General features: G+C 37.4%; 1 protein-coding gene across 1 annotated transcript; it reads left to right on the top strand.

Moving 5' to 3' along the window:
- Positions 1 to 780: 780 nt before the first annotated feature.
- Positions 781 to 27703, top strand: LOC139699913 (gelsolin-related protein of 125 kDa-like). The gene is made up of 8 exons (XM_071598326.1): positions 781 to 932; positions 5790 to 5863; positions 6235 to 6302; positions 12752 to 12910; positions 13749 to 13862; positions 17342 to 17465; positions 19091 to 19167; positions 27512 to 27703. The coding sequence occupies exons 1-8, from the start codon at positions 781 to 783 to the stop codon at positions 27701 to 27703; spliced, it is 960 nt and encodes a 319-aa protein (XP_071454427.1).

Genomic DNA, 27703 nt, shown 5'->3' with positions numbered 1-27703 from the left:
TTGATATTGAAGAACTAGAGTCCCTGCACTGTAAGATAACTTTGGATTAATTTCCTCAGAGAATTATGCATCCATAATGAATAATTCTGAGGCAGCAAGAAATTCAAGTGAATTTATTTCAACAGAAGCAATATAAGGAGCCACCTGCATGGGCTCCAGCCCTGCAGACACAATTTGAGTCCTTGTCCCAAGAGATGCAGACCATTAAGCAATCGCAAATCTAACCTGGTCAGTCAGCAAGACCTATAATACTGCTACCACCAGCACCAAGGATGGCACTGGAGAAGATGTTTGTGGCACTATGCTCCGCAAGCCCAGCCACATGGATCACCCCACCAGAGGACAACAATGAGGTCTTCACCATGTGCCATCAAGTTAAGGATGGCAGTAATTCATCTAAGCTGGCCTGGCATGACCTCCACGAGTTTCATGTAATGGTAGCCAATTGGCCAATTCATTGTAATTGTAGCCAAATTGTGGCCAATTGAATGATGCTCCTGGGCCTGGTAAAACATGTAGTATAAAAAAGAATCCGGGTACTTGCTATCCTCCAGGCACATGGCTGGGAAACAGCCACGCGATTGCAAGAGACCTGCAGGGGCTGCCTTGGAATACTATCCAGCTGCAGCTCACTGTTATAGTACAAGCTCTACCACAACAACTATACCAGCCAGCAAGATAGCCCAGCAGAGAAGCAGGAGCCAAGAATGCCTATACTCAGCCATCCCGGCAGCCCTTCCAGGGCAGAGGACGGTTTAGGGACATGCATTCCTGTGCCAAATGCCTATGCCCATGCCATCACACCCTGTGGCACCAAGCGATCTGAACAAGATGGCTAATGAACCTGGGGTCCTTGTCGAGTTTCTCAAATTCCAGAGCCCCAAGACGCCAAGGAGTGGAGGACAGACTCCTTGTCTTCAAGAGAATCAATGGTAAATGAAAGTGATAAACAGGAAATGGTGACAAGTACATCAAACATAGTGAGAGATAGTGGACTTGATATGGACCCATACCAAGAGATGAATGTGTAGCCATTGCCACTGCAACTCCCTATGCATGAAATGCATGACAATGACGAAGGCCAGATTTGAAACTCGGAGCCAGATGCGGAACAGGAGCCAACGGAGAAGCCACTGTCACCAGGACCAAAAGAAGAGGGAGGCTCTTCTTCCTTACCACAGGCATATACCCATATAGATTTGCATCCCCCAGTTGGACCATTGGTTGGAGTGCCAACAAACTAAGACCAGAAAGGACCAACCTATATCTTCCTGCCCACGTGGTTGACACTGATGATCAATGCATATGTGACGATGCTGGTAAACAGTGGGATCCAGACAATGGAAAAGACGACGTGCACCTTTCCCTTTGTAGCAATCTTGAAAGTGGGAGGTGGCAAGAGGATCATTCAAGACATATGACCATCTATCTGAAGTATATCTGAACTCCAAAGTTCACCCTCCACTCAGTCACACATGTGCTGGAGGTAATTCCCATCAATACCCAATTGATTAAATTGGATATGAAATATGCCTTTTAACTTAGGAAAATTACTTGCTTGAAAAATCTTTGCTTTCTACAAAATAAATTATTGGTCGACTAGTTTCGTTACACTGTAACATCCTCAGGACTAGTGGTACAATATAGATTTATCTGAGTTACATACTCGGTTAGGTAGAGGTAACAGATGGGAGATGGGGGAGTGTAATTAAGGAAAGGAGAGGTGTAAGAGGGAGGGGGGAAGGGTTGAGAAGGGAGCGTGGGTTTGCATTATGGGGATTTTTTGGGGTGTAGAATAGAAATGTCCAGGAGGGGTGAGTGGAAAGAGAAGAGGTGGTCATTAGTTATCTTTTCCTTCTTAACCATTTTTTAGAATTTCTAACTGCTCTTGGATATCCAGCTTTATCCCTTTCTTCACTCCATGCAGTAATTCATGGGTGAAATCTGCTTGTTGGCCTTCCTTCGAGAGATGAGTTGCGAATTGGGACATCCAAGTGTTCTTTATAAAAACCCTCCGGTGTTCTTCCGCTCAAACCATTATGCTCCTCCCCGTCTGACCAATGTATTTCGCATCACAGTCGCCACATTGCAATTGGTAAACCCTGCTCTGGAGAGTTGGTTTCATGGGGTCTTTGACTGCCAGTAGCAAACTCCTTAGGTTTTTATTATTTTAGAAGGTAGTTTTTATGTTCATCATCACTGAGTACACGGTCTTTTTTAAAGGAGGGTTTTCCTACATATTTAATGTGTCGTCACAAAGCTAGGTCTCTGGGTGGGGGTCAGTAAATTTCTCTGAATAATTTTTTTTTCCTTTTGTTATCTAACAAGTCATCAATCAATTTTTCTGTGTGCCCATTGGCCAAAGCCATTCCTTTAATATTGGTTATTTCCAACTTGAAGGCTGAGGGGTCTTAAGGGATAACTAATGCCCTGTGTATCATGCTTTGAAAGGCTGCAAGTTTTTGGTGAAATGCATGTTTTGATGATGCATGGATGACCTGGTCTGTACAAGTGAGCTTGTGGAAAATAGAAAATTTGTGTTTTTCCTCTTTAATGGAAATAGCTAGATCCAGGAAATTCAAATTAAAACCCTCTTGGGCCTCCTTGGTTAATTAAATTCTTGAGGTTAAAGAATTGATGAGCTTTAAAAAATTTACCAATTGTCTCTTTGTATCTGTCTACAAACATAATACATCATCTACGTAACGGAACCAGTAGTGCACATTTTTGAGAAGAGGATTTTCACTTTTGAAAAATTCCATTTCTAGGTTATTCAGAAATATTTCAGCCAGTAGAGGCGATAGGAGGGAGCCAATAGCTAGACCTTCCAATGGTTGATATAGGTTTCCATTAAACAAGAAATAATTCTAGGGTTATGAAGTGCAAATTTGTAGAACATTCCCAGTTTCATGGAAAATATAGCATAAAGAGCTCCAAAGAACTGACAAACTCCTTAACACATATAACTCCACCAGCGAATTCCATATTAGTGTCATTTGATGTTGTAAACTTATTCACAAGTATCCCAAGAGAAGAAGCAGTGCTCCTAGCAAAGGAAGTGCTACTCAAGGCTAAAACACCAGAAATTATTTGCAATGAAGTCATATCTTTACTGACATTTTGCATAAATTGCATGTTGTCTGCAAATTTTATGCTGAAGAGAGTAAGGCTGTGAATGTCCGGAATGATGTGATCCCTGTCAAAGAGGAGGTTGACACTTCTAGTGGTTGCTCTGTTGCTCCTGTAAAAGATGTAGAATTGCCAATGCTCAAATCAATGCAAGGTGACTGGTCCAGCAATGATGAAGCAGAAAATTTGGTGAGTGTTCATATTCATGTTGCTTGCATAGTAAGCAATCTTTGCTTTGAAATCAGTTTTGTTCTTTGCTATGTGAGTTTTAATTATCTTCCCTCTTTACATGAATTTGCACTTTCCATTTTGTTATCATATCACCTCACTTAAGTTATTGTGACCATCAATGACTGTAGTTTATGTACCTCTTTTTGCAGTAGTGGTTAGGAGTATGTAAACAATTCTATGAGTCATTAAAACTATGGAAGTATGAAAACATCTTTGCATCTCTAATGCTTTTCTTTGATCTTGCAAGATCCTTCAAATAATGAATGATTCTGCTCATCTTTAAATTAAGAATTGGAAATTAAGGATGAGTGCGTAATTAGGATTCCTTGGGAGGAAGGATGCCTGGGAAAGGATCAGTTGCTGGAACAAGATAAGAAGGTCTCACCACTGTTGTGGGTATACTTTTTCATCAGGAAAAGCCATTTCACTGCCCTCAGTGTTTTGTTTTTAGTTATTATGTACCATCAGTTGATATGTATCTAGTATATGTAAAATCAAAATGCAAATAACTTTTTTCAGTTGGCAATTTGTAAATGCCATTTCAATATCTTTGGCTAACATTTACTCCCTTTTTTGAGGGTTCATTTTGATATTAAGGCAGTTTATTTGTTAGAGTTTAGTCTGCAAACCATGCCATTTTATAGGTGCTTTGGGCTGAAACCATCAGATAGCCCAAAACTCTGACTTCATCATATCTTTTCCTTAAGGTGTTTCCCAGTAGTTCCCTCTCAATCTACCAATAGCAATTACTCATTTGTTTTCCTTTCTGTCTACCCTACCTTCTCAAAAGCCACATTTCAAAAGTGTTTCAATAATCATGTTTCTGAGTTATGTGAAATTAAAGCTGAAAGATCCAGACACTAAAATTATTAAAAGCTTGTTATATGATGAGGTTCACTGTCTGAAGTGCCAACCTAGCCATACCTTCTATATTGGACATTATACCACAACCCTTCATATTATAATCAATAACAACCTCAAGGCTCACTCTAGAATTCTTCCAATTGGGATACCTCCAATTGCCCAAAAAAGCCCCAGAACACTATAATTCCTTAGATAAATACTATAATATCACCAATTTAATATCCCTCTTATCCTTAGACCCTCAACTAAAACATAAAATAACAGCTGTCTCATTGATTCTTCAAATACAAAGGTGTTAATGTTAGTTTCTCTCTAATCTCAATCTTAAGTTATGTTCATCTTCCATCTGCAGAATGAAATAATGCTACTTTGGAAGGCTCATGTAATTGTAAATAGATATTAACTAAATACCAATTAATGCGTATATGGCTACCATTGAACATTCACTTCCTTCTGGGACAAATAGTGCATTGGCAGAATATTTATGGAAGATATTAGAATGCAGATGATTGATTGATGCCTGGGCTAATATCTGTTTGAATAACTCTACCATATCTACAGGTGAAATCATTAAATTAATGTTAAAAATTTATTCATTTGTTATGATTTACCTGTCATTTTCAATGAAAACTTCTCTTAAATTTCGTGTAATAATGTCTTCACTGTGTGAAGACATTATTACACGAAATTTTACACAAGCACAAACTCTAATTATGGATATCCATTGAATAAATATTTAATAGAAAATAAGTCAATTTTTATTAACATATTCTAGGAGATGTCCTGTTACATTAATTTGTGAGGATAAGAATATTAAACTGCACTGTATGCTTCCATTGCAAGTGTTTTCAACTTGCTTCCAAAGTCGTAGTTGATGCGTCATTAAGTTTGTTTTTAGAGAGAAACTGTTGGAACCTAAATGATAAGTAAGAGAAATGTGTCATTTGAGTTTGATTTCATTACGGATTATTTTAAATATTCTCATCTCAGTTCCCTTTTTTTTCTTCGATAAATGTTTTTCGTTTGAAAGTGGGAAATGTCCTTCCTTTTCCTCTTTCCTGTTCTTAGATGGCATCCTCCATCATTTATTAGAGATGGAGGATGAAATTGCATGACCACTGGAAGACAACGGTAGAATATTGACAGAAATCGGAGGTTTTGAACAGTGCCTTTGCACACATTGCAGCTTTGCAAACCCAAGTAAAGGAGCTGGAGGCTCAACTCCAGTGAAAGGTGGCCACAAAAAGAAAACTACAAGTGAGAGTGAAGTATTTGTCTGAGAATTAGGAAAGGGAATGCCATCAGAATGAGTAGCTTGCCCTGGAGAATGAAGTGTTGAAGTGGAAAATTAATGAGAACAGTAAGCTAATGGCATCCTACTCTGGGCAATTGGACATGTCATCACCTATGACTTGCTCTATGATGGCATCCTCTAGTCCTAGCAGCGATCCTCGTGGTATTTCCCCAATGGCAATTGTGCTTGGAAGCCCTGATTGACCACCCAACTTCATGTTTCTAAGGTTTTCAACTCGACTATCACCAAAATCCTCATTTTCTGATATAAGCAAGACAATTAAGCTAGAGGAGGAAGGGGAAGATATGGAGGACGATGAAGAGGAGGAGACAAAGGTGGGAAGAGGTAAGGCCATCTGCCATCTCCAGCACCATACCTCCTCCCTCAACCTCCTGGGAGCTGACTTCCCTGGCCAACTCTCCCTCTCTTACCTTGCCCACATCCTCCAATCCTAGCAGCTGGGTGTTCCACAAAGGGATCCTGCCTTTATCCCCATCAGAAGCCACCCCCAGATGGGCCTCTACTTCGGTCCTCCTTGCCAGGTAGACTCGTCCCAAGAGGGGTAAGCTGGCCGGTCATGGGATGGTCTAAACCTCGTCCCCTTTCACCGGACACTGCCCCGTGGTGACATTGTCAGGGGGGTGACATCATTACTGTTACAATTACCAGCTGAGGTCCGTGACTTGCCCATCAAACTTACTTATCTCCTTCACCAGGTACACTGTGTCCACAGACTCAGTTTCTTGATGCAGAAGAGGCATCTGCTGCAGCTGGTGCCTGTCTGGCAAGCTTAAGATCTGGAGGGGTACCAGGGTTCCTGTTCCCCCCAAGGTGCCTTCCCAGGAGGAAGTGCCCCAGCCAGGAAGGTGGCTGATGGGGGTCAAAAGGGAGAGGGTGGAGGAAGGTCAGGATAGGGACATGGGCTGCTCTCACCTCTCTGAAGAGGATCAACCGGCACTGCTGTCCAAGCCACCCACGCCCTTGAAGAACAGGAGCCATTTACCTTTCTGTGAGTTCAGTGACCACTTTTCTGACCAATTGCCTTCCAAGTTCCAGATGAACAGAATGAGCCTCAACTGCTCTAGCATGGAGATCTTGCTGGAGATACTGAAAAAGACCCCTAGGGCAACCACTCCCGAACAGCCAGGGCCCGGCCAAGGGTGGGCCAGGGGATGAAAAGGCCCGCAATGTTAAGATTCACCACTACCACCTGAGGCATGTGCTGTCCTTCCTGTGCACCCACCCGCACCTCTCCATCAAGGAGTCAGCCAGAGAGATGATGATCTCTGACGAGACACAGGGCAAGTTGGAGGAGAGGAGGAGGAAAAGAGGGGAAATGGGAAGTTGCTAGAGGACTATGTGAAAGTGATGAGAATCTTCTCATCAACTCCATACCAGTAGTACCAGCAGGATCCCCAGCAGTGCCAGGTCATCATCTGCTGAGGCGGCAGTCAGGTCAGAGGTCATTCATGTTGAGGAGCAAAGGTATAAAGGGAATAATGAGATATAGAGGTACACCAGGATGAACCCACCCCTGGCACCAACTTGCTCAAGTTGGGTCAGTAGCAGCTCCTGCCTTCTTCTACACTAGACTCTAGCCACTTGGCCCATATGAACTCCTCCAAACTTCAAGCTCCTCAGCTGGTCTGAGGAGCTTGAACTAATGCCTTCATAATCATAGGTGTGAAAGAGACGGGCAGAAGTATGTCCTACCGTTTGCAGGTAAATTGGTTTCTTAAAACAATAGGGCTGATATCAAAGAGAAGAAAAAATTACATACCATCCATTCAAAGAAGTTTCAAAATTGTGTTTAGAGGACAAGAGGGAGAGAGAGATGGAGGGGGTGATTTTCCTCCCCAAGGTATATCCCAGCATCTTCTCACACCCCTTCCTCTACCTTCCTCAAACAAAGGCTTCCCAGTAAATAATCTTTTTTTCTAGGTCAATATATGCTACTTTTTTTCCTTTGAATCACATGCATAAGGTGAATAAATATTCCATATAAATAACATGTCATTAAATTTGTGATCATTTATTTAAAAACCTGTGTGGCTATGTCTTAGAAGGACCCTGGCATTACAAAATAATGAGCCCTGAAACCCTGATATTTGTGATATTATATTTAAGGATGGACAAAATAATGAATTAAAATGTTGATAAAAGCATAGTTATCATAGACCTATGAACTGATAAATTATTATCGGTAGAAGTGCACATATGATCGACACCCTTGATCATCATTCTGGTCTACATACCGAGCAATCATAAGTAGAAAGAAATTGAGAGGATTTACCACCTTTACAGAACATAATAAATAATGAGTTCATGCAGGAAAATAGGAGAGTAACATTTGTAACATATGATAGTGATATAAGATTGGAATAAGATATAAGGCAGAGTAGACAGGGTGAATAGGTCCAAGACCACAGTTTGTGGACAAGAAATCACCACATGAAGAAAGGCATTGAGTTCTGCAGGTTAAAGATGAGGATTAGCTATTACTTATTCCTTATTATGACACGAAAAAACATAGGTATGCATGAAAATTGCCAGGTAACTCAGATAGGACTTAGTGAGATAATTATTACTGAGGTTTAAGAAGAATTAGGCATTAAAAATTAAATAATAAATTAACACAAATGAAACTAGTATAAAAACTATTGTATAAATGCTGACTGAGGCTATGGAAAGTCTACAGAGTAAGGGTGGAATTTATACACTATACAGTAATGCAGACTGATTGTCATTTGCCCAATGTCATTGGCTTCCTGATCCTATTATACTTTCAGGGAGAGATTATTGGAAGGAAGAGTGGGTGAAGAATTGAATCACTTTGTACAAGTGCATTAAATAATAAATTTATTTTCCACGTGAATGTGCATTATTTTATGCTGGAATATGTATGATCAGTTATCATATTCCCTGCCTCTTCATTGTCTGACCAATGACTGTTACCTTCCTGTATTGATGCAACAATTGATGAATGAAAATCCTCTACCGGAGAAATAGATCATCTAATGGCAATGTCAACCTCCTCTTTAAAACTGATCATGTCATCTAGGATGCCACAGCCCTCTTGTCAATAGCATCACTGTCAATCAAGTCGTCAGAATACTCTCTCTCAGTTTCACCAGGAATGTATCGCAAAGCATTAAAATGCCATAATTCATTAACATCCTTACTTCACAATTTCAAAATAGGAGTATCAAGGAAACAAAAGAAGATTAAGAAGGGCTGACTACATTATTCACCAAAAAAGCCAATTTTTAGCTCACAGTGCAAGTGTTTATTTGTCATTCGCCTTGGAAAGTCAATGAAACATTGAATTTTCTTCTTGACGTTTGAAAAAATCAAAACCATCTATCTTGATTAATTGTCGATAAAATTAAACTCTAATTTCAATGTTAACATTATTCCATCCTGAAAAAGTGGTATTTTCGATAACATTCAAATGACTGCGCTTGATCGCAGAGACGATAAAATGCTTTTCCCACTTATTAATCAAGGAACATGTCAGGAAATATTAAATGTTCGCCAAATTTGTCTTTGTTATTAATATCGATCATATTATTAGATACTACTGACCTCTTCTCGATTGGTCATTGCGTATTTCCTTGAAGGATAGCTTCCCTTCCTGGATGCGATTTAAAAAAACAAACAAATCACTCGGCACATTGACGATAAAGCAGCCGGAATTCCGTAACCTTCTCCATGCAGGGAGAACACACCAACCAGGGATGATTCGCATCCTCCACAACCTAATAGAATATGCTATAACCATGTATTAAGAATAGAATGCACGTAACTCCTCTCGCCTAAACTTCAATTTACATTTAGACAACAGTGTTCGGAGTATATAAACCTAATACCAATTCATTTAAGATATCTCACAAACAAAATTTTTGAAACACAAAAAGCAGACAACTGAACTTACTTTGGCATGTATTAAAACCTCTATCGCATGTTCCAACATTTTTTGGAATTTAGTATTGTCGCCGAAAACATTGATCAACAGACCGCGGCTGTTTAAGCGCAATCTACAGACTTCAAATTCGTGCTTATCGCACAATATGAAGGTTTTAGAGTGCGCCGAATGATTTACTGGACAATCTAACGCTAGAAAAATAATGCAATATGTCAAAATTTATTGAACTAGTATTAAAATTTATTAAAACAGCCGATGAAAAGAAGTAAACAACATTATAGCAGGGAATTCGCATTTCGTTTGTCAACTGTTACACTAATTTTAGAACTGGGGTTATGCATTGATATGGAAATATATTATCCTAATCCGATCCCAAATATTTTGGGCTATTTCAATGTAATCTAGTAATTGGGTAAATGAAAAAAATCAACCCTTTTATACATGTTTATTAGGCGATGAAGCATGACAGGCATTCTTTGATATAAAGTTGAAAACAAAAACGTCGTAAATGTTCCGTTCATTCATTCGACAGATCTGGGAAATTTCTTAAACACATAATTTAAGGAGCTAGCGAAATAGACTTATGAACTTACTTTAACATCTATTAAATCCTCTATTTTCTTTTCCAGCATGAATTGTAAATTAGTCTTCTCGCCGAAACATTAATGAACACTTTACGACTGTTCAAACACTCTCTGCATAGTAAAAATTCGGCTTTATCGGAAATGCTGATCGTTTTCATGAATGCAGAAAAATTGACCTAAAAACAAACTATAGAAGTACAAAGCCGTTTTTCAAACATTACTTCACAGAGCATTTTAAGTCTTCAACATAGCAATAACACACAAAATACGTATCTCGTCTGCTGGCCACTGGCATTTCGTACTTCATTTGTTACGAAGTTGTTTTGAATGGAAAGGGAATGGGTTGGTGTTAGAAGAGAGGATCTTATTCCAGATCACTCATGTGAAAACCTTTCTCGCGAATTCACAGATTTAATTCAAGATTGAGTCATGGAAAATCGGAATCCGCCTTTCTTAAGATATTTATGAGCTTTTGTAGTATCCATGAAGTATCCACTTGAGTAGACATAGAGATAAATGAAGGAAAACATTTCTGTTCCGTTCTTTCATTTCAAAGATCCGTGTCAAATGATTTACAATAAGCATTGTTTACGATGCAAACATTCAAGATTAACCAATATTACAGGCGTCGTAAGCCTAGAGTAAATAAATTATATATTAGGTTCTACTGTCCCGTATTTTTCATTAGGTTTTTTTAAGAATACTCGTCAAAATATATTATTCGATAGTTGGCGTCCCCGTTTCCGATATTCGAAAAATGTTATGACCTATATACCAATATAGATGAATGACTTCATGCTAATATTATTTTTGCATTCATTAACCTGAGGTAAATTTTTTTTTAATTCATTCGGATATGATCATACATACTTGTCTAAAATATGTACGTTTTTAGGTGAATATCATATTGTCATACTCATGAAATCAGTCTCACGTGATGAACTGCTGTAATAGTTATAAACTAGTAATGGGCATAGGAAAATCTGGGAGGTAGAGTATCTTAATATTATGTCATAGAGCCATTATACTATTATCTTGAGATTATGGAAAAATCTGATCGTATGAAATGCATAATAACGAAGTCCTACCTTTGATTATAGGAAAGTGGGTGGGAATAGTATCTAAGCATTATATCACAAATGAGAAAGAAAGCTCTTCCACATACTGTCCATGTCTGAGACTACTATCAGGTGCGCATGGGGATAGAAGAGTCAGTATGAGCAGCTTTAGGAGTATGACTATTGCATGCCGTCTCTTCTGTTGTCACTTGTCCTGCTAAATTTATAATAGCCGTTCGTTGGAGCCTTTTGTAATACGAGTATGGAGGAGGAAAATGCAGGAGGTTAGGCAGACAGGATTGAAAACGGACAGAAATGGGAGGAGTTTAAGAATTGTTTGGGATAAATCCAAAGGATGCATCAGAAATACTTTTTTATAATGGATGAAATCGTTAATTCACTATTACTCCAATGAAAATACATATATACGAAGTTATTATTCATTATTATATGAACACAGAACTGCCATTAAAACTTGGATTTATAACATGTTTACTGATGTAAAAAGGTTAGGAAACATCTTACTATTAATTTTTACTCTTTACTAAAAAGGCATAATTATAAATTAACACATGACTTTGGATTTGCCTCTTTATAGTTAACGAAAACCCGGAAATAATTAATTCACATTACTAACGTAATATATTTTGCATACTACTGGGCACAAGGAAAATACCAAATTCTTTGTTTTCAGGAAAAGAACTATCAATTTAAATGGTTTGATTAAAATCTTTAAAAACAGAGCAATTGAAACTTCCTCTTTTTAATTATATCAAATTCTTTGACTTTTGGCTAACAGTCGTTGTATGTTTAAGAATCCATGCCATGGTTTCCAACTAAATATACCATATTAAGTAAATCGTGTTTGGTTCATTAACACATTAAAATAAATTTATGCCATAAATGAGTTCATGAATAATTTTTTCACTATGAATAGTGGTGCTTTTAGGAAAATGTTTTATCCGAAAACTCAGCTGTCTTATTAAAACTTCACTTTAAAAGGATTAAACTTATTTGGTCAACGTATAAATAATATATAAAGTATACTCTTTTGCTTCGGACAATATAATATTATTTTTAAATTGTAATTTTTAGGTAACCAAATACTATTTTAAACTCTTGCTATTTCGACAGTTTTACTTTTTTTGATAAGAATGATTACACTCAATTAAGTGAGAGTTGAAATAATTTTAAGAAGTGGAAATGTATTTGAATTTGGTGATCACTTAGGGTAAAACAAAACAAGAACGATTCTCAAATTCCCACTTCGGAATCGATTCAGAACGAACGACTCATCGATACGTAGTCGGCCATTTAGGAATCTATTGCTTACGTGTTTTTAATGTTGACAGTTTTAAGTGTTACGAAGATGCCACGACAAGAAAGTTTAAAGTGTAGATTATGTCTTGGCCGTGGTGGTCGGTTGACAAATATTTTTAGTGAAAACGACGATGCTGAGCAGTTGGTGCGGGAAGCAATAGAAGAGTTATTGGAATTGAAAGTAGGCCATCATTTACGTGTTTACGTTTTCATCATGACGCTTTTATCGTAATTTTACCACGAAATTTTCCCGGTTTTGGGTCAGAGTAGAGTAGTAGTACATAAATAGAGTTCCGTTGAGGGATGATGTGTGGGGTTTATTACCTTTATAATCTTGTTTTCGTAGGTAGTGATGGATAGAATCAACCCGTGGTTTATTTGCTATCAGTGCTTTAAAATACTGACCGATTTCTATATGTTCAAGCAGCAATGCTACGAAAACAATCTTTTATTGGAGAGGCAAACGGAAAAAAAGCAGGAAGATAGAAATATCAGTCTCGCAAAGGTGAGTTTTGTGTTTTTATTTCATAATGATCATAGTGAGCAATGTCCTTGATAACAGTATGGGATAGGGAAAGTAAGGTAAATTGATTGATTGAAAAGTGTTCATATTAAATGTATTTCCTCCCTAATGTAGAAATGCCTAAAGGTCTAATGACCAAATGGCAAATACGGAAATGACTTAAAAATTGCGAATATTGTATACATAAGATATGTACGTAGGAAAAAATTGAATACTGAATTGTTTATTAAAGAGCATGCGTAAGAGTACTGGCTTTCTTTGATGCGTTTTATTCTGATTACAATTATGGTATATTTCATCATTATATCTAAGCATTCATTTTTTATGGTTTGTATACATAATTAGATATAAATTCAATCATTTCCAATGCATTACCAAAGTAATTCCTCTGTATTTGGGTATGTTTATCCCTCTCTCAGATTCATTAATGTATTAGTTTTTAAAAGGTGAATTTTTATACGGAAATATTTCATTAACGTAAACATTGTCCCAATGGTAGTTTTTTTTTTTAATCTTCGGTAAACATACAAATTGCCAAGAAAATTACTAGCATCTAATGCTTATATAATTAAAGTTATAGGGTCATTTGTTCAAAACATATTATTTTGAATGATTCCTGATAAAAGAAGAATTCGCATTTAGTCATTGTGGAATGTCTGAGATTTACATTTTCACTTCATATATGACCAATGATAACCTAATATAAATTGTCATTGTTACACAATATCTTTCCAAAATTCTCGTACCTAAATGTTGAAACTAGCAACAGTCTAGTCATATTTTTTTATTACTGTTCAACTTTTTTAACAAATATTTGTAGATCACAGTGAAAAAGGAGGAGATTGATGTTGAAGAGTCGGAGGTCATTGAAATTCCAGCTAGCAAGGAGGAAGTGGACCACAATATTGAAATTCAGGAAGGGACTTCTCTTGAGGTAAGAGAAAAATTAGAGCTTTTCTGCTATAATGACTAATGCTTAATTTTTCAAATCATGATAATTATGAGAGGAACAAATGTTTATTTTTAATGCTGGAAATGTAATGCTATATATTTAATTAAACTATATTAGTGTCTCTGAACAAGACTTATGTTTTTGGTTACATAGCTTCATTGTAATTCCTCACCAATGAAAAAGACAATAGCATTGAATTACTGCTCATGATATAGGTGGTGCATTCAAACAGGTGAATGTAGTGATTTGTCAGTTTTAAAGAGGATATAAGGTATGCCCAGGATTCTAATATCAAATTAAAGTGTTAGGATGGATAATGGCCATTATGAAGCATGGCATGTATTAGGTTTGTGTGAAAATTTTGGCAGGATTTAATTTTAAGAACAGGAAATAGAAAGTTTGTGCCAGGTGAAGACTATAGGGATTAATCAGAATTGTGAAGATGCTGTTTAGGTGTTCTGTTCCTCTGCAGCTGATAGGCTTGGATGAAATGTTCTGATACAATTTCAAATTCCTGGTGTTTACTGGGATGACTTAGTTTATCCTTCTCTGTATTCTTTTTAGCACCCCTACGACCAAATCATTTTATTTGTTCTTTCCCTGACACACGAATTTATTATATGTAGTCACCTATTTGCATATTTTATTTGCTACATACATTCAGTGGGCTTTGTGAGGCTTGGATTCCTTTAATGACTGGAGCACAAAGATATGCATCATCTCTCAGTTCTTACCTGTCTTGTACCTGCTGGTTTTGATAGGTTTTCAATCACTTTTATGGAGAAGTGGTCATCAAAAGATTGGTTGTGTGATGCAGGTTGATTAAGGATGAGATATTTAAGGATTGTAATGGGTTTGGTAGAATAGTATTGGTTATGATGAAGAAGGAAGGGGTGGTGTTTCATTGACTGATGTAGTAGGGTAGACAGAAGTTACAGAAGAGTCAAATTTAATGTTTTTGTGCTGCAGGTGATGTCAGGTTGCAACTTGGTAGCAATGAAGTCAAAGGGTTTGAAAAAGTGGCAGCATTTGCAGCATCTGTTGTTAGATTTGCCAACAGGGGCTTGGGAGAAACTGCTTGTGTGTGGACTTGAAGATGCTAATGTCCAGCAAATATCATGGGCATTTAAAATAGAAGGAAAATGTGGTAATAAAACATATGTGCACTGAATATTATTTATAATGGAGAAAAGTTTGGAGATTGTTTCATTTTATGGTTTTTGGATAAAGAAATTATGATAAGGTTAGGGCTTTTCAGGCAGTTTGGTTTAGGAAAAGGAATGTGTAAGGTTGAAGGTTTGAGAATTTTTCTACTCAGCAGTTTTTCAGGTTGCCCACTTTTGCTGAGACAATCAAGTAGCTGGTCAGTGTATTTTTATTGGGAGGGATTTTTCTTGTAGAAATAGAAGCCACAGGCAGTGAAAAGGAGATGAAGGATTTTCTTTGTAATGGGTAGCCGCAGTTGAAATAAATTTCTTGTTGATAGTTGGTAAGTTTCATTCAGACTATTAAAATTATTTTTCTAGGGGTGAATGTTGATAGCTTGGAAAGTTATACTTGAGTCAAATGTAGATGAAAAGAAAGAGACTGTGGAAAGGATGAAGAAAAAGACATGTCAGTACCGTTTGAGTGTTTCTTTGATGAGAGCTTATGATGAGGAACTGATGATGAACTTATTTTCAAGTTTCTCCATTAATAGATTGGCATATGCGGAAGCTATAGTCATGCGCATTAACTGCATTTTACAAAGTCACTTCAAAAAGTAAGGTCTTGCATTATTTTTAATAGAAAAACAAATTTATTCTCAACTTTGTATAAACCTTGGGAAAGCCTAAGGATTTCAAGTTGTCTTGACAATGAATCATGTTTTTTATCCTTGTAAGCACCTTTATAATACCGGAGTCATGCCTTTCTCATGCCGCATCATAAAGCCAACTGGCTACTGCATCATGCACTTCCTTATCTGACTTGAATATCTGTCCCCCAAGGTCTTACTATGCAAGAACTTCTGGGCACTCCCCTTACCCTTCCACAAATTGCGAGTCACAGGTCTAACATCAGAAGAGATACCATGGTAGACCTCTGAGTGAGTTTTGCAAGGATTAAGGCAGCTTTGCATGCCCAATCAAGTGAGTGTTCAGCAGGCCACTGGCGCAGGTAGAAACCTCTTGTATGCCCTGATAAAGTATGAGTGTATGCCTCTAGCAGGGATCATTGCTGCTTAGTACATCCAAGCTAGAGAGTGTGTGATAATTTTGCTTTTATTATATTATGTGTGACCAATAGGCCACTGGCATAGAGGGAACCTCTCGTAAGCCATGATTGAATGTTAGTGCTTGAGACTAGCAAGGATCAAGGTTAGATAGTACATCCAAACTAGAGGGTGCATGAATATTTTTCATTTATAATAATTTTATTTCATTGTGTGAGATTGGTTTGCCCCTGATGCAGAAGGAATCCTCTTGTAAGCCCTGATAGCATGGGAGTGCATGCGACTAGCAAGGATCGATGCTGCTGAGTATATCCAAGCTAGAGAGTTTATACTTATTTTGTTTTTATTTTTTTATTATGTGTGACTGATGGGCCACTGGCACAGAGGGAATCTCTCGTAGGCCCTGATATAATGTGATTGGTTGAGAATAACAAGGATGCTTTCTATATAGTACATCCGAGGCATGATTATTTTTCATTTTTTATAATTTTAAATTTTATTTCACTATGTGTGATTAGTTGGCCCCTGACGCAGTAGGAAACCTCTCATAAGCCCTGGGAGAGTGGGAGTGCAAGCGACAAGCATGGATTAATTCTGGATAGTACATCCAAGCTAGAGAGTGCATGATTGATTTTCATTTATTGTTATAATAATTTTTATTTTATTACTTGTGTTTGAGTGCTTGAGACCAGCAAGGATCAATGCTATATAGTCCAAGCTAGATGGTACATGATTTATTTGCAGTCTTCCATTTTATTGTTCTAACCGTTTGGTGTATCTAATTATTTCAATTATTATTGGTTTTTTTATCATATTAATTATTGGTTTTATTGTCAGGTATTTATTTATTTTTATAATTTTTATTGATTTACTGCTACTTCTAATTTCCCTCACCCATTCTTTGCCCATTTATAAGAGTAAGGCTGGGGTTGACTCTTCTAATTATATTTGTAGGTAATTGGTGCTCTGAATTATTGGTAGCATATGAAATGAGGGTTCTCTGGATTATGCATGGATATAATAAGTCCGCAGAAGGAAGGCCAAGTTAGAGTACTATTTAAGAAGGTAAAATCATTATCAGAAAGTAAGAGGGAAAGATCTATGGTAGCAATTAAAGATAAGTTGTGTGAGATTATAGCTGACATAGAAAAGATCCAAGAGAATTGAAAGGGATAATGTGAAAAACTGTCTGTTAAAGAACTTCTGTAATCTGTAAAAAATCTGTAATATTTTTTCCTTGATCTTGCAGGATCATTTGGCAGATGCAGAAGTAAATATGCCCTCTGAGGAGGAAGTGGAGATTAAGGATGATTGTGATGCTGATATACCTCAGATGAAAGTAAGACTGGGAGGGGAGGTATTGCAGGAACAAGGTAAAGAAAGCTAAGGACTGTGCTAACAATTCATCTTAGCTTATTTCTGGTGTAATACAACTATTGGTGATTAACCCTTGCAGTACTTCTAATGTAATGTGTAAAAACTGGTTTAACTTTTAAAAATTGTTTTAAAAATAACTGAAAGGCCATTTAAAATATTATAATAAACTGCAAAAAAGATGATAATGTATCATCATTTTTGCAATTATTTATTAATGTGTTTTCAAGCCATGCCTTAATTACCCAACCTGGTTTAGCCCAACCTGGTTTACTTCAACAAAAACAACCTACATGGTGTCATCCTGAGAATGGGGTATCTTTCATCTGAATGCCAGGAAAATATCTACAAACCCCAGATAGGAGTTAGTTTTGTGCCTTTTAATTTTTTAAATTTACCCCAAGGTCCTCATGAGATATGTTGATATGGCAAAATAGACAATCGGCTTGGTCAACTTGATAAAACTTTGCCGAAATGTGGTATTTTTTATTTTCAGTCAGTAAAAGTTAGTAAAACAAAGTCATTAAATAAAATCAAATCAAAAGTAGAGAAAATTGATTTTTTGGAATAATTGAATATAAGAAGGTCATTACACAGCACTGCCTCAATTGATCTTGTCAATATGTTATCAAGATAAGCTAAGACATATGCAGGACACCTTTTTATTCAGCAAAAATTTGGTTTTAAAGTTTGACCTATTACTTTTTTACAGAAATTAAAATTCTTATCATTAAATTTCTTCTGAAAAATGAATAAAGAGTTAATTATATGATGTTAAAATAAGTTGCTACTAAATAATTCAGTGATTCATATAATTTAGCCAAGAAAAATGTAGACTATATGTTACAAAATAAGCAAAAAAACATAATTAAGCAAAAGACATATTTTTTATCTCTCATTTATTGGTCAGAATTTGAAGATGCTGTGAGTGACTTTTAATACATACTTTATGTACTTATAAAGGATTAGGTGCTCATTGGATAAGCATACTAATATACATACAAAAACGGTAAAATTTTGCAGATACCCAAAGGAGGAGGAAAGTATTAGAAAAAAATGGCTGCAGTAGTCAAAACCAGCCGTGTCAATGGAACAATTTTTTTTTGATTTTGGCAAATTTCCAGAGCAAAACACTACAATAAATTTTATTTCCTGTTGGGTAAATTGGCAGCCAAAACATTTATCTTGCTCAAGACATTATATGCAAAGTTATGGATTTCTTCTGTAGATTTGCATATGAAAAAAAAAGATTTGCATACCTGGTCACTGCCAAATTGTCATACTGCCCTCTTTGTGATGCAGTTTTTGAAAAATAAGAGCATTGCATCATATGTTCACTCCATCTTCACTCACTGGATCTAGCTTCCTGTAACTTCTTTACGTTTCCCAGGCTCAAAAAAGAAGCACTTTGACACTGATGAAGGTAAAACAAAAAGTGCTAAAAGGCTTTATTCAGGTCAGCAGTAGGTGATGACAGATGCTTTGTTCCTGAGATTTTATTGCAACTGACATTGCTAACATACATATTTAGACTGATGAGTATGTACAGGCAAGAGTAGATGTATGATTGTATAAATGTATGCACCTTTTTAATGAATATCTACTTATACTTCAAATCTTTCAGATAAACACCAAAAACAGGATGATGCAGGAGAAGATGCTTCATCCACTCAACTGCATGTGTGTGAAAAATGCTCCAAGGTATTTGAACAAAGGGACCTTCTCAGAGATCATGTAATGCATGTGCACCTTAACAAGGTGATGCAATTCAAGTGTGATGTTTGTTTGGAGGTATTTAAGAGAAAAGATGACCTTGCAAGTCATATCAAATTAGTGCATGCTCTTAAGAAACACCAATGTGATTTCTGCTCCAAAAACTTTCTAAGTTTCACTAAACTCAAAATTCACATGTCAACGCACACTGGGGAAAGGCCATTCCAATGTTCATTGTGTTTAAAAGTGTTAGCTGGAAAGATACTTTTACAGAGGCACATGTTGACACATGCTGTAGAAAGGCCACACAGATGTGAGATCTGTTCCAAAACATTTATTGCCAATAGTCACTTAAAAAGGCACATGCTAACACACACTGGTGAAAAACCACACAAGTGTAATATATGTTCTAAACCATTTGCTACGAGTAGTTGTCTAAAGCAACATATGTTGACACATACTGGTGAAAAGCCACACACTTGCGACATCTGTCTAAAATCATTTGCTCTGAGAAGTAATCTAAAGTCACACAAGATGACACACACTGCCGAAAAACCACACAAGTGTCATATTTGTTCTAAAGCATTTGCAGCAAGAAGTTCTCTAAAGGGCCACATGATGACACACACTGGCGAAGAGCCACACAAGTGCCGGGTGTGTTTAAAATCATTCAAAAGGCATAGTCATCTAATTTCACACATGATAATACACACTGGTGAAAAGCCACACAAGTGCAAAGTCTGTTCAAAAGCATTCACTTACAGAGGTAATCTAAAGTCACACATAAAAACACACACTGGTGAAAAGCCACACACATGCGGCCTGTGTTCAAAAGCATTCATTCAGAGTAGTCAACTAAAGAGGCACATGTTGACACACACTGGGGAAAAGCCACTCAAGTGCAACATCTGTTCAAAGGCATTCACCCGGAGTGGCGAACTGAAGGCACACATAATGACACACACTGGAGAAAAGCCTATCAAGTGCTCAATGTGTTCAAAAGCATTCATTCTTAGTAATCATCTAAAGAGGCACATGTTCACACACACTGGAGAAAAGCCTCACAAGTGCAACATGTGTTCAAAGGCATTCGTTCAGCGTAGTCATCTAATATCACACATGATGACACACTCTGCAAAATGATCATAAAAATGTAAGATATGTCAATAATCATTCATTACCTGGAGCATTGTGAACAGAAGAGTGCTTAGGCTACATAAAATTGAAGTGCATTACACTGCTGAGGATTATTTGTTATTCCTTAACTCTTCCCAAATATTCCCTTGCACTCTGAAAAAACCAATTGTAAAACATAAATTATAACTTAAAGCTGAAAATCTCTGCATAATTATAGACATCTTGATAACATTAATCTAAACAGAAACATTTTCAACCTGTAAGAATAAAAATTTCATAATTTTTTACGTGTTAATCTTCTAATTGATCATTAACTCAAACATACCTATCATTTTTTCAATTTTTGGATCTTCTAAACGTTAAATCAATTTTAAGGCTTTTGTCCATCAATCATGCTAGGATTGTTATCAATAAGTTCATTTCTGTACTATCTACTAAGTTCAGTTTGTACAAGGCAAAATACTTGCGTCTTGCCTTTTTGCTTGGAAATATACCTGCTTTTAATTTCCTTGAGGATAAAGATAATGCAAAGTTGGTTGTGCAAGAGAAAAAAGAAATTATATTGTTCACAGGACATTGGAGTGTATGTTTTCTCTTTAGAGTAAGTGTGGAAAGCCTAAGGTGAGCAGGGTTTACATGTTTAGACTGTTGCTGAAGAAAAAATATGTAAAGTTGGGCATGGTTTGTTCACGAATGTTTATTGGTGAAGAATGAATTGTTCCATGATGCCTGTGAAAGTAAGATGAAACAAGGCATGTCTTTATCACACAGCATTTGGTTAGGAAGAAGTAAAGGTATATTTACATAGATGCCACTATGTTAATACTGGAATGCTGTGAAGGTATTCCCTGGTTCTTGGTGGATGATTTTGGGGATTGCATTGCAGACATCATCTTTAGGATTTTAAGAGTTTGGAGTACCTGGTTATGCACAAAAAAGTGATTAGAAGTTGAGGTATTACAGTCCGGAACACCCTGTATTTATGGAAGAGCTGGAAATAGGGGAGGTCTATGGGAAATTTTACCTATCTAGACATTTTGAGCTAGATTACCTCATATTTCTCCTGAAACTGCTGCTGCTTAATGGAGAAAAGTGGTCCATGGAGAATATTATAGAAATTATTCATTATAAGTGTTTGAATAACTGGGTTTAGATATAAATTCCCTTTGCCAAACTAGAAGCATTTGACTTTGGTTTCTTTACTGCTAAACCACAGACTTCCAAAACCTGCTTTATCTGCTGTTTCGATGCATTTGGTGCTGGACCAATACCTCATTAATGGCATTAAATTGTAGCACAAAATAGATTTGCTTCCTCTTGATTCAGTTGAAATATTGCAACAAAAATGTTTTGCACTTAGCTGATATACATCTTTAGTCACACAGCATTTAGTTTGGAAGAAATTAAGGTGTATTAAGGCTACGTAAGTGCTATTGTATGTCAAGAATCAAACACTGCAATTGCATTCCCCAGTTTTCTGTGCAACTCTGGGGATTGTATAACTGACTTCATCATAAAGAAAGTGGGTTGGGATGTTAGGACTTTGAAGGATCTGGCTCTGCACAAAAATAGGCATTGGAACACTGTTACCTTCTGTGGAAGTTGCCTTCAGGATAAAGTGACATTGTAGTATTTCTGTCATGAGTACCATCTCTTGATGGAGGAAGGGGAAATAGGAGGGACTACCTAGAAGGTTCACTTATCTAGACATTCAGAATTTTGGGTTCTGGATAGGTTTGGATATAAAGGTGCTTTGCCAAACCAGATTTTTCTACTTGGGTATCTTTGGCAGTAAAACTCTGGCTTTCATCCAATGCTTTGATGGATGTTTTGTTTCTTGTTTGTAATGTTGCTAGCCATTTCTCATATATTGTGATAATTCATAGGGAAAAATGGGTCAGTTTTCTCTTAAATTGATTGAAGCATTGCTGCTAAATATGTTTGAACATTTTCTTGTTTATGGCTTTCCACAAATGCCGTACTCACCTTGCCCAGAGATTTCCCATCCCTAATTCCTTTCAGAATATTTTTTGCACCTTTTCATATAATAAACTCATGGCCATTCAATGTTATATGTGATGCTTCACCTTATGGCCATCCTTCAGGTGGATCATTTCCAAGGGATATAAGATCATATTTTAGTTCTGCTTCCTACTTTAAAATGGTTTATATTAAAGATGTAGTGTCCCTGTACATTTAGTTAACTTTGAATTAATTTCCTCAGTAAAAAATGAATCTATATTGAGGAATTCTAGGGCTGCAAGAAATTTTAGTTTATTTATTTCAACAGGAAACATATAAGCAATATACTGCAACAATAGGTCTAAACAAACTACTTTTAAAGATTAAGTTGAAACTGGTCTAAGGACATATCCAGACAGAAATCCTGAATTTTTCTCATTTAGGAATATGAAGTATGGGCCTGGTACAGTGCATTTAACCTTACCCACTTGTATCATTCCATTTCATACTGTTAGAAGTTTCTTTATCTTAATGAGGTTTTTCCTCATTAAAGCAGCTGTATTCCTTCCTACAATTCCTACAATGTCAGTGAAGTAACAGCTCATACCTAATTAAGATATTATATGCATCACTTAAATTCCATAGCAACACCCTGTTTAAATTCTATTGCTAAAGCACTAATACAGGTCTAAATATTTGCATTTCTTAAAATATACTGAACAAGTGAAATGACCTCAAGCCTACAAATGAGAGATGAGGAGGTATGTCACCAGAAGTGTTTCTGAAGTTTATTCTCTCTGTTCTACAAGGATATATTTGCATAAGTTATCAGCCTACCCTTTTTATGTCTAATTACAGATACATTTCAGCAGATTCAATTAGCTTCCTAGAGAAAACTGATGAGCAGAAAAGCTCTTAAAAATGTGACCCATTAAATAGTTTTAAATTTGGCAAACTTAAGATACAATAAATATTTATAGGAATAGTGGGTACTGGAAATCTATCATAAATATTTTTAGAATGTTCAAATTATATACTTGAGGACCATCTCATTCAAAATGCATTGCTATCTTCATAGATTAATGACATTTATTCAAGTTGACAGTTGTAACCAGCTTTAAATGAAATTTCTTTTGAAAACAATACGACTGATAAAATTTATATGATAGGGGTCTCCAATTACCATTATAATGCTTATTAAGAAAGAGGTCTTGATCAAACATGGCAACCGGGATTTAGGAGCTCTATGGAGAGTATGCATACAACTTTGATGTTATATAAATAGGAATTGAAAAGTTTTGTGCAAAATGTCTCCCTCAAAAAATGGCAATTCTAATTTTATATGCTCATTTGACTTGAGTTGTATTACTTTTATGTTATGTCAACACCAACAGTCATTAAAATATGGACTTAAGTTTGTTTCGGCAAGCAATTGTTTCAGACCATCTGTAATACTAGCCAGGCATGTATTTAGTGTACTTATTCTCATTAACAGTAAAGCCTTGAATAAATGAGGTAAGTGTAAAAGAGGATCCGTAAAAAGAAGTCTACATAGAATTTTAAATTGAATAAATAGCAATTGAAAAGTTCTGTGCAAAATTTCCCTCTTCAAAAATGGCTGGTGGAATTTTATATCCTTATATTACTTCAATTGTATTACTTATTATAATATTTAAACATAACCAGGCATTAAACCATGGACTACAGTTTATTTCAGCAATTTCATGGTTACAATATAGCTGTAATATAAGGCAATGTTTTCACAAGGCAAGGTAATCAGCGTTTTCTCTCAAATCTTTAAACAATCAAAGAGTTAACAACATTGTCAACAGAATAAAATGCTTAAATTTTTAGGGTAGATGGGAAATACTAAAATATACAAAAATTAGTATCAAAAATACAGTAACAGATGAGATTATATGCATATATATGCACAACAAAACTACCGAAAACATACCTCTATGTGGCTAAAAGCACATAGTAAAAGTAATGTTAGCACACACACTCAATACATACAATAATGCACACTCATGAAGACATACTAACACATGCATAAACTTACACGCATGAGATGGCACATATCTGGGTGCTCCAGTCATTTAAACCTCCAAGATTGAATCATGTCCAATTTCAGTCACCACTTAGCAATCCTCTCTCACCACCTTGTCAATTTCCTATTGGACAAACAGATCTTCTCCCCTCACAATTCCCATACCAAAACTGTCTTCATTTTTCCCCAAATGACTACTTTCTGATGGCTACCATCAAAATTACTCACGTAAGTATCCTTTCTTTGTTCTTGTAATATCTTGTTCCATACTTTTTATACATTTATGCATGGTCATGGAGCATTGTGTTCCAAAGATAATTATATGAGTATGTATATATATATGAAAATACACATAAATATATACATATATATATATATATATATATATATATATATATATGTGGGTTGCTGTAGTCCAGTGGGTAAAGCATTGGACTGCTGAATAGAGGGTCCTGGGTTTCAATCCCAGGCCAGGTACTCAGGGCACCTGCTTTTCCACTAAAGCTATAGTCATTTTTGGTTAACAGGTCTTCCAGGGAAAGCATAACTGGAACAGAAAAAGGAACTGGCTTCCATACCCTGATAAGGCCTGAAATTGCGTCTGCAGGGCAATTGAGTCCATGTGGGTGGCTCCTGCTCCCTAATGCTCAGTGGTTATGATGGGGGCTCCCAAATCCAGTCTGCTTAGCCTCAGATTTGGAGACCAAGCGGATATATAGGTGAGACAAGGCCTGAGTTGGTAAGTTGGTCGAAAAGGTTCAGAGAGACAGTGCCTCCAGATCTCTCCATTGTTAGTGGTGGGTACCCCATCGTGCACATGTCAAACCAATTGACCTCCCAGGTCTTCAGTCCGAGACATCTGGCGACAAGCAAAATATTCCAGAAGTTGGACACACATCCCATTCACAGCCAAGCATGTCTCCATTATCTCCTGAACCAAGGAACAAGTCACCAAAGCTGAGCATGGGGGAGCAGGATCTAACCGCATTGGCTTTAGCCCTGCAGACACAATTTCAGGCCTTATCTCAAGAGATGCAGACCACTAGGCAATTGCAAATCCAGCCCGGTAAGTCAGCAAGACTGATAACACTGCTACCGCCAGTACAAATAATGGCACTGGAGAAGACGTTTGTGGCACTACACTCAGCAAGCCTGGCCACATGGATCACCCTACTAGAGGGCAATGATTAGGTCCTCACCTTGTGCCATCCAGTTCAGGATGGCAGGAATTCATCTAAGCTGACCTGGCATGACCTCCACAAGTTTGATGTAATGGTAGCCACTTTGGCCAATTGAATGATAATCCTGGACCTGGTAAAACATGTAGTATAAAATAGAATCCGGGTACTTGCTGTCATCCAGGCACATTGCTGGGAAACAGCCACCATCAGAAAATGCCCTGCTGTGACTGCCCTTGAATACTATCCAGCCACAGCTCACCATTATAGTACAAGCACCACCACGACCACAATACCAGCCAGAAGGACCACCCAGCAGACAGGCAGGAGGCAAGCATGCCTTTACTCAGTAATCTGGGCAGCCCTTTCGGGGCAAAAGATGGTGATGGGACACGTCCTTCCTCTGCCAGGTTTGACAACTGAGCAAATGCCTGTGCAAATGCCATCACTCTCTGTGGTGCCAAGCTATCTAAACAAGATGGCTAATGAACCTGGGGTCCTTGTTGAGTTCCTCAAAGGTTCTACAGACCCTAGACCCCAAGGAGTGGGAGACAGACTCCTCATTGTCAGGAGAATCAGTGGTAATTGAAAGTGAGAAACAGGAAGTAGTGACAAGTGTGTCAAACACAGTGGGAGATAGTGGACTTGATATGGACCCATAGAAAGAGACAAGCATCTAGCAATTGCCACCGCAACTTCTTACACATGAAACGCATGACAATGACAAAGGCCAGAATTATAACTTGGATCCAGACAAGGAGCAGGAGCCAAGGGAGCAGCCACTGTTACCAGGACTGCAAGAATAAGAAGGGAAAAGCACTCCCTACCTCAGGCAGATACCTGTATAGATGTGCATCCTTCAGGCAGACCATCCATTGGGGTGCCAATGTACCAAGACCAGAAGGAATTTGGACGAGACTACCAATGGGTCTTCGATTGGCACCCACCATTATGCAACAGTGGATACAGGCAGTTAGTAGTGAACTGTGCAAGAAATTCCAGGTAGTCATGATAGCGTATCAGGACGATTGGCTAATCCTGTTGAATAATGACCAAACAACGTTGGTGCAACAAATAGTCCAGTTTATACAAGTAGAGCTAGGAATAATGGTCAATCTTGAAAAGAGCTCGTTAATTCCATCAGTGAGAATAAAATATCTGGGGATATATATGGACACCGCTTTAATGTAGCTCAGCTTGACAAAGTACACAATAAAGCAGATCAGATACATGATTGATGTGGTCCAGAGAATTCAACAAAAGGATATACCCAAAGCAGCAGCATATATTGCCTGGATAACCTACATTTTGAAACTCCACCTATTCATAGTCCAGGACACGGCAAGTTGCAACATCACGTGGCTGGAGTGCCTATGGGATGACAATAAATGGCAGGGACCAAGAGTGTATTCCAATTATAAGTACATTTTAGATGTGTTCAGTTACAACACCCTATTCCAGGTAGCTTGGGTGATCCCGATGCTTTCAACTACTGAAATATGGGCCATAGAGCATTAGAGACCAATTATGGAGGCTTTGGTGGCCTAAATGGAGACCCATCATGCATTCAGCATTGCAGACCCCGATACGAATGTAATAATTTATCCTGATGATCAAGCTGTAATTTAATCCCTGACTAAGGGAACATGTGTTTTATTTATGTGTCATGATATCTTGTATCTATTTATGAGCTTAATTAAAGAATGGTCACAGAATGTGACCTGGGGGTACATTCCCTCAGAATAGAATCTGGCTGACCATCCTTCTTGGACTGTCCTGCCTCCCTATGCCTACTTAGCCTCAGATTTGGGAGTCAGGTGGATATATAGGTGAGTTGAGGCCTGAGTTGGTCAGTTGGTAAAAAAGGGTCAGAGAGGGAGTGCCTTCAGATCACATCCAGTCCTGTATACCTCTGATCATCCTCTGCCATTCACCCGACCTGACTTATCCTTAAAAGGTAACAGATATCACCCTTGAAAACTATTTTCCCGCCCTTTCCATCAAGGAGTCAGCTGGAGAGACATTCATCTCGGAGGAGATCTCTGAAGACCTGCAGGGCGAGTTGGAGGAAGAGGAGGAGAGGAGAAATGGGAAGTTGCTGGAGAACAGTATGGTGGTGGTGGGAATCATCTCAGTGACTCCATTCCGGATCAATGCCGGCTGGATCCCCAACAGTGCTGCAGCACCATCTGACTAG

Source organism: Hetaerina americana, unplaced genomic scaffold, assembly GCF_022747635.1.
Source record: "Hetaerina americana unplaced genomic scaffold, ioHetAmer1.1.p SCAF_98, whole genome shotgun sequence".
In the NCBI taxonomy this organism is placed as follows: Eukaryota; Metazoa; Arthropoda; class Insecta; order Odonata; family Calopterygidae; genus Hetaerina; species Hetaerina americana.
Note: the sequence above shows the minus strand (reverse complement) of the source record. Positions and strands in the feature narration are given on the sequence as shown.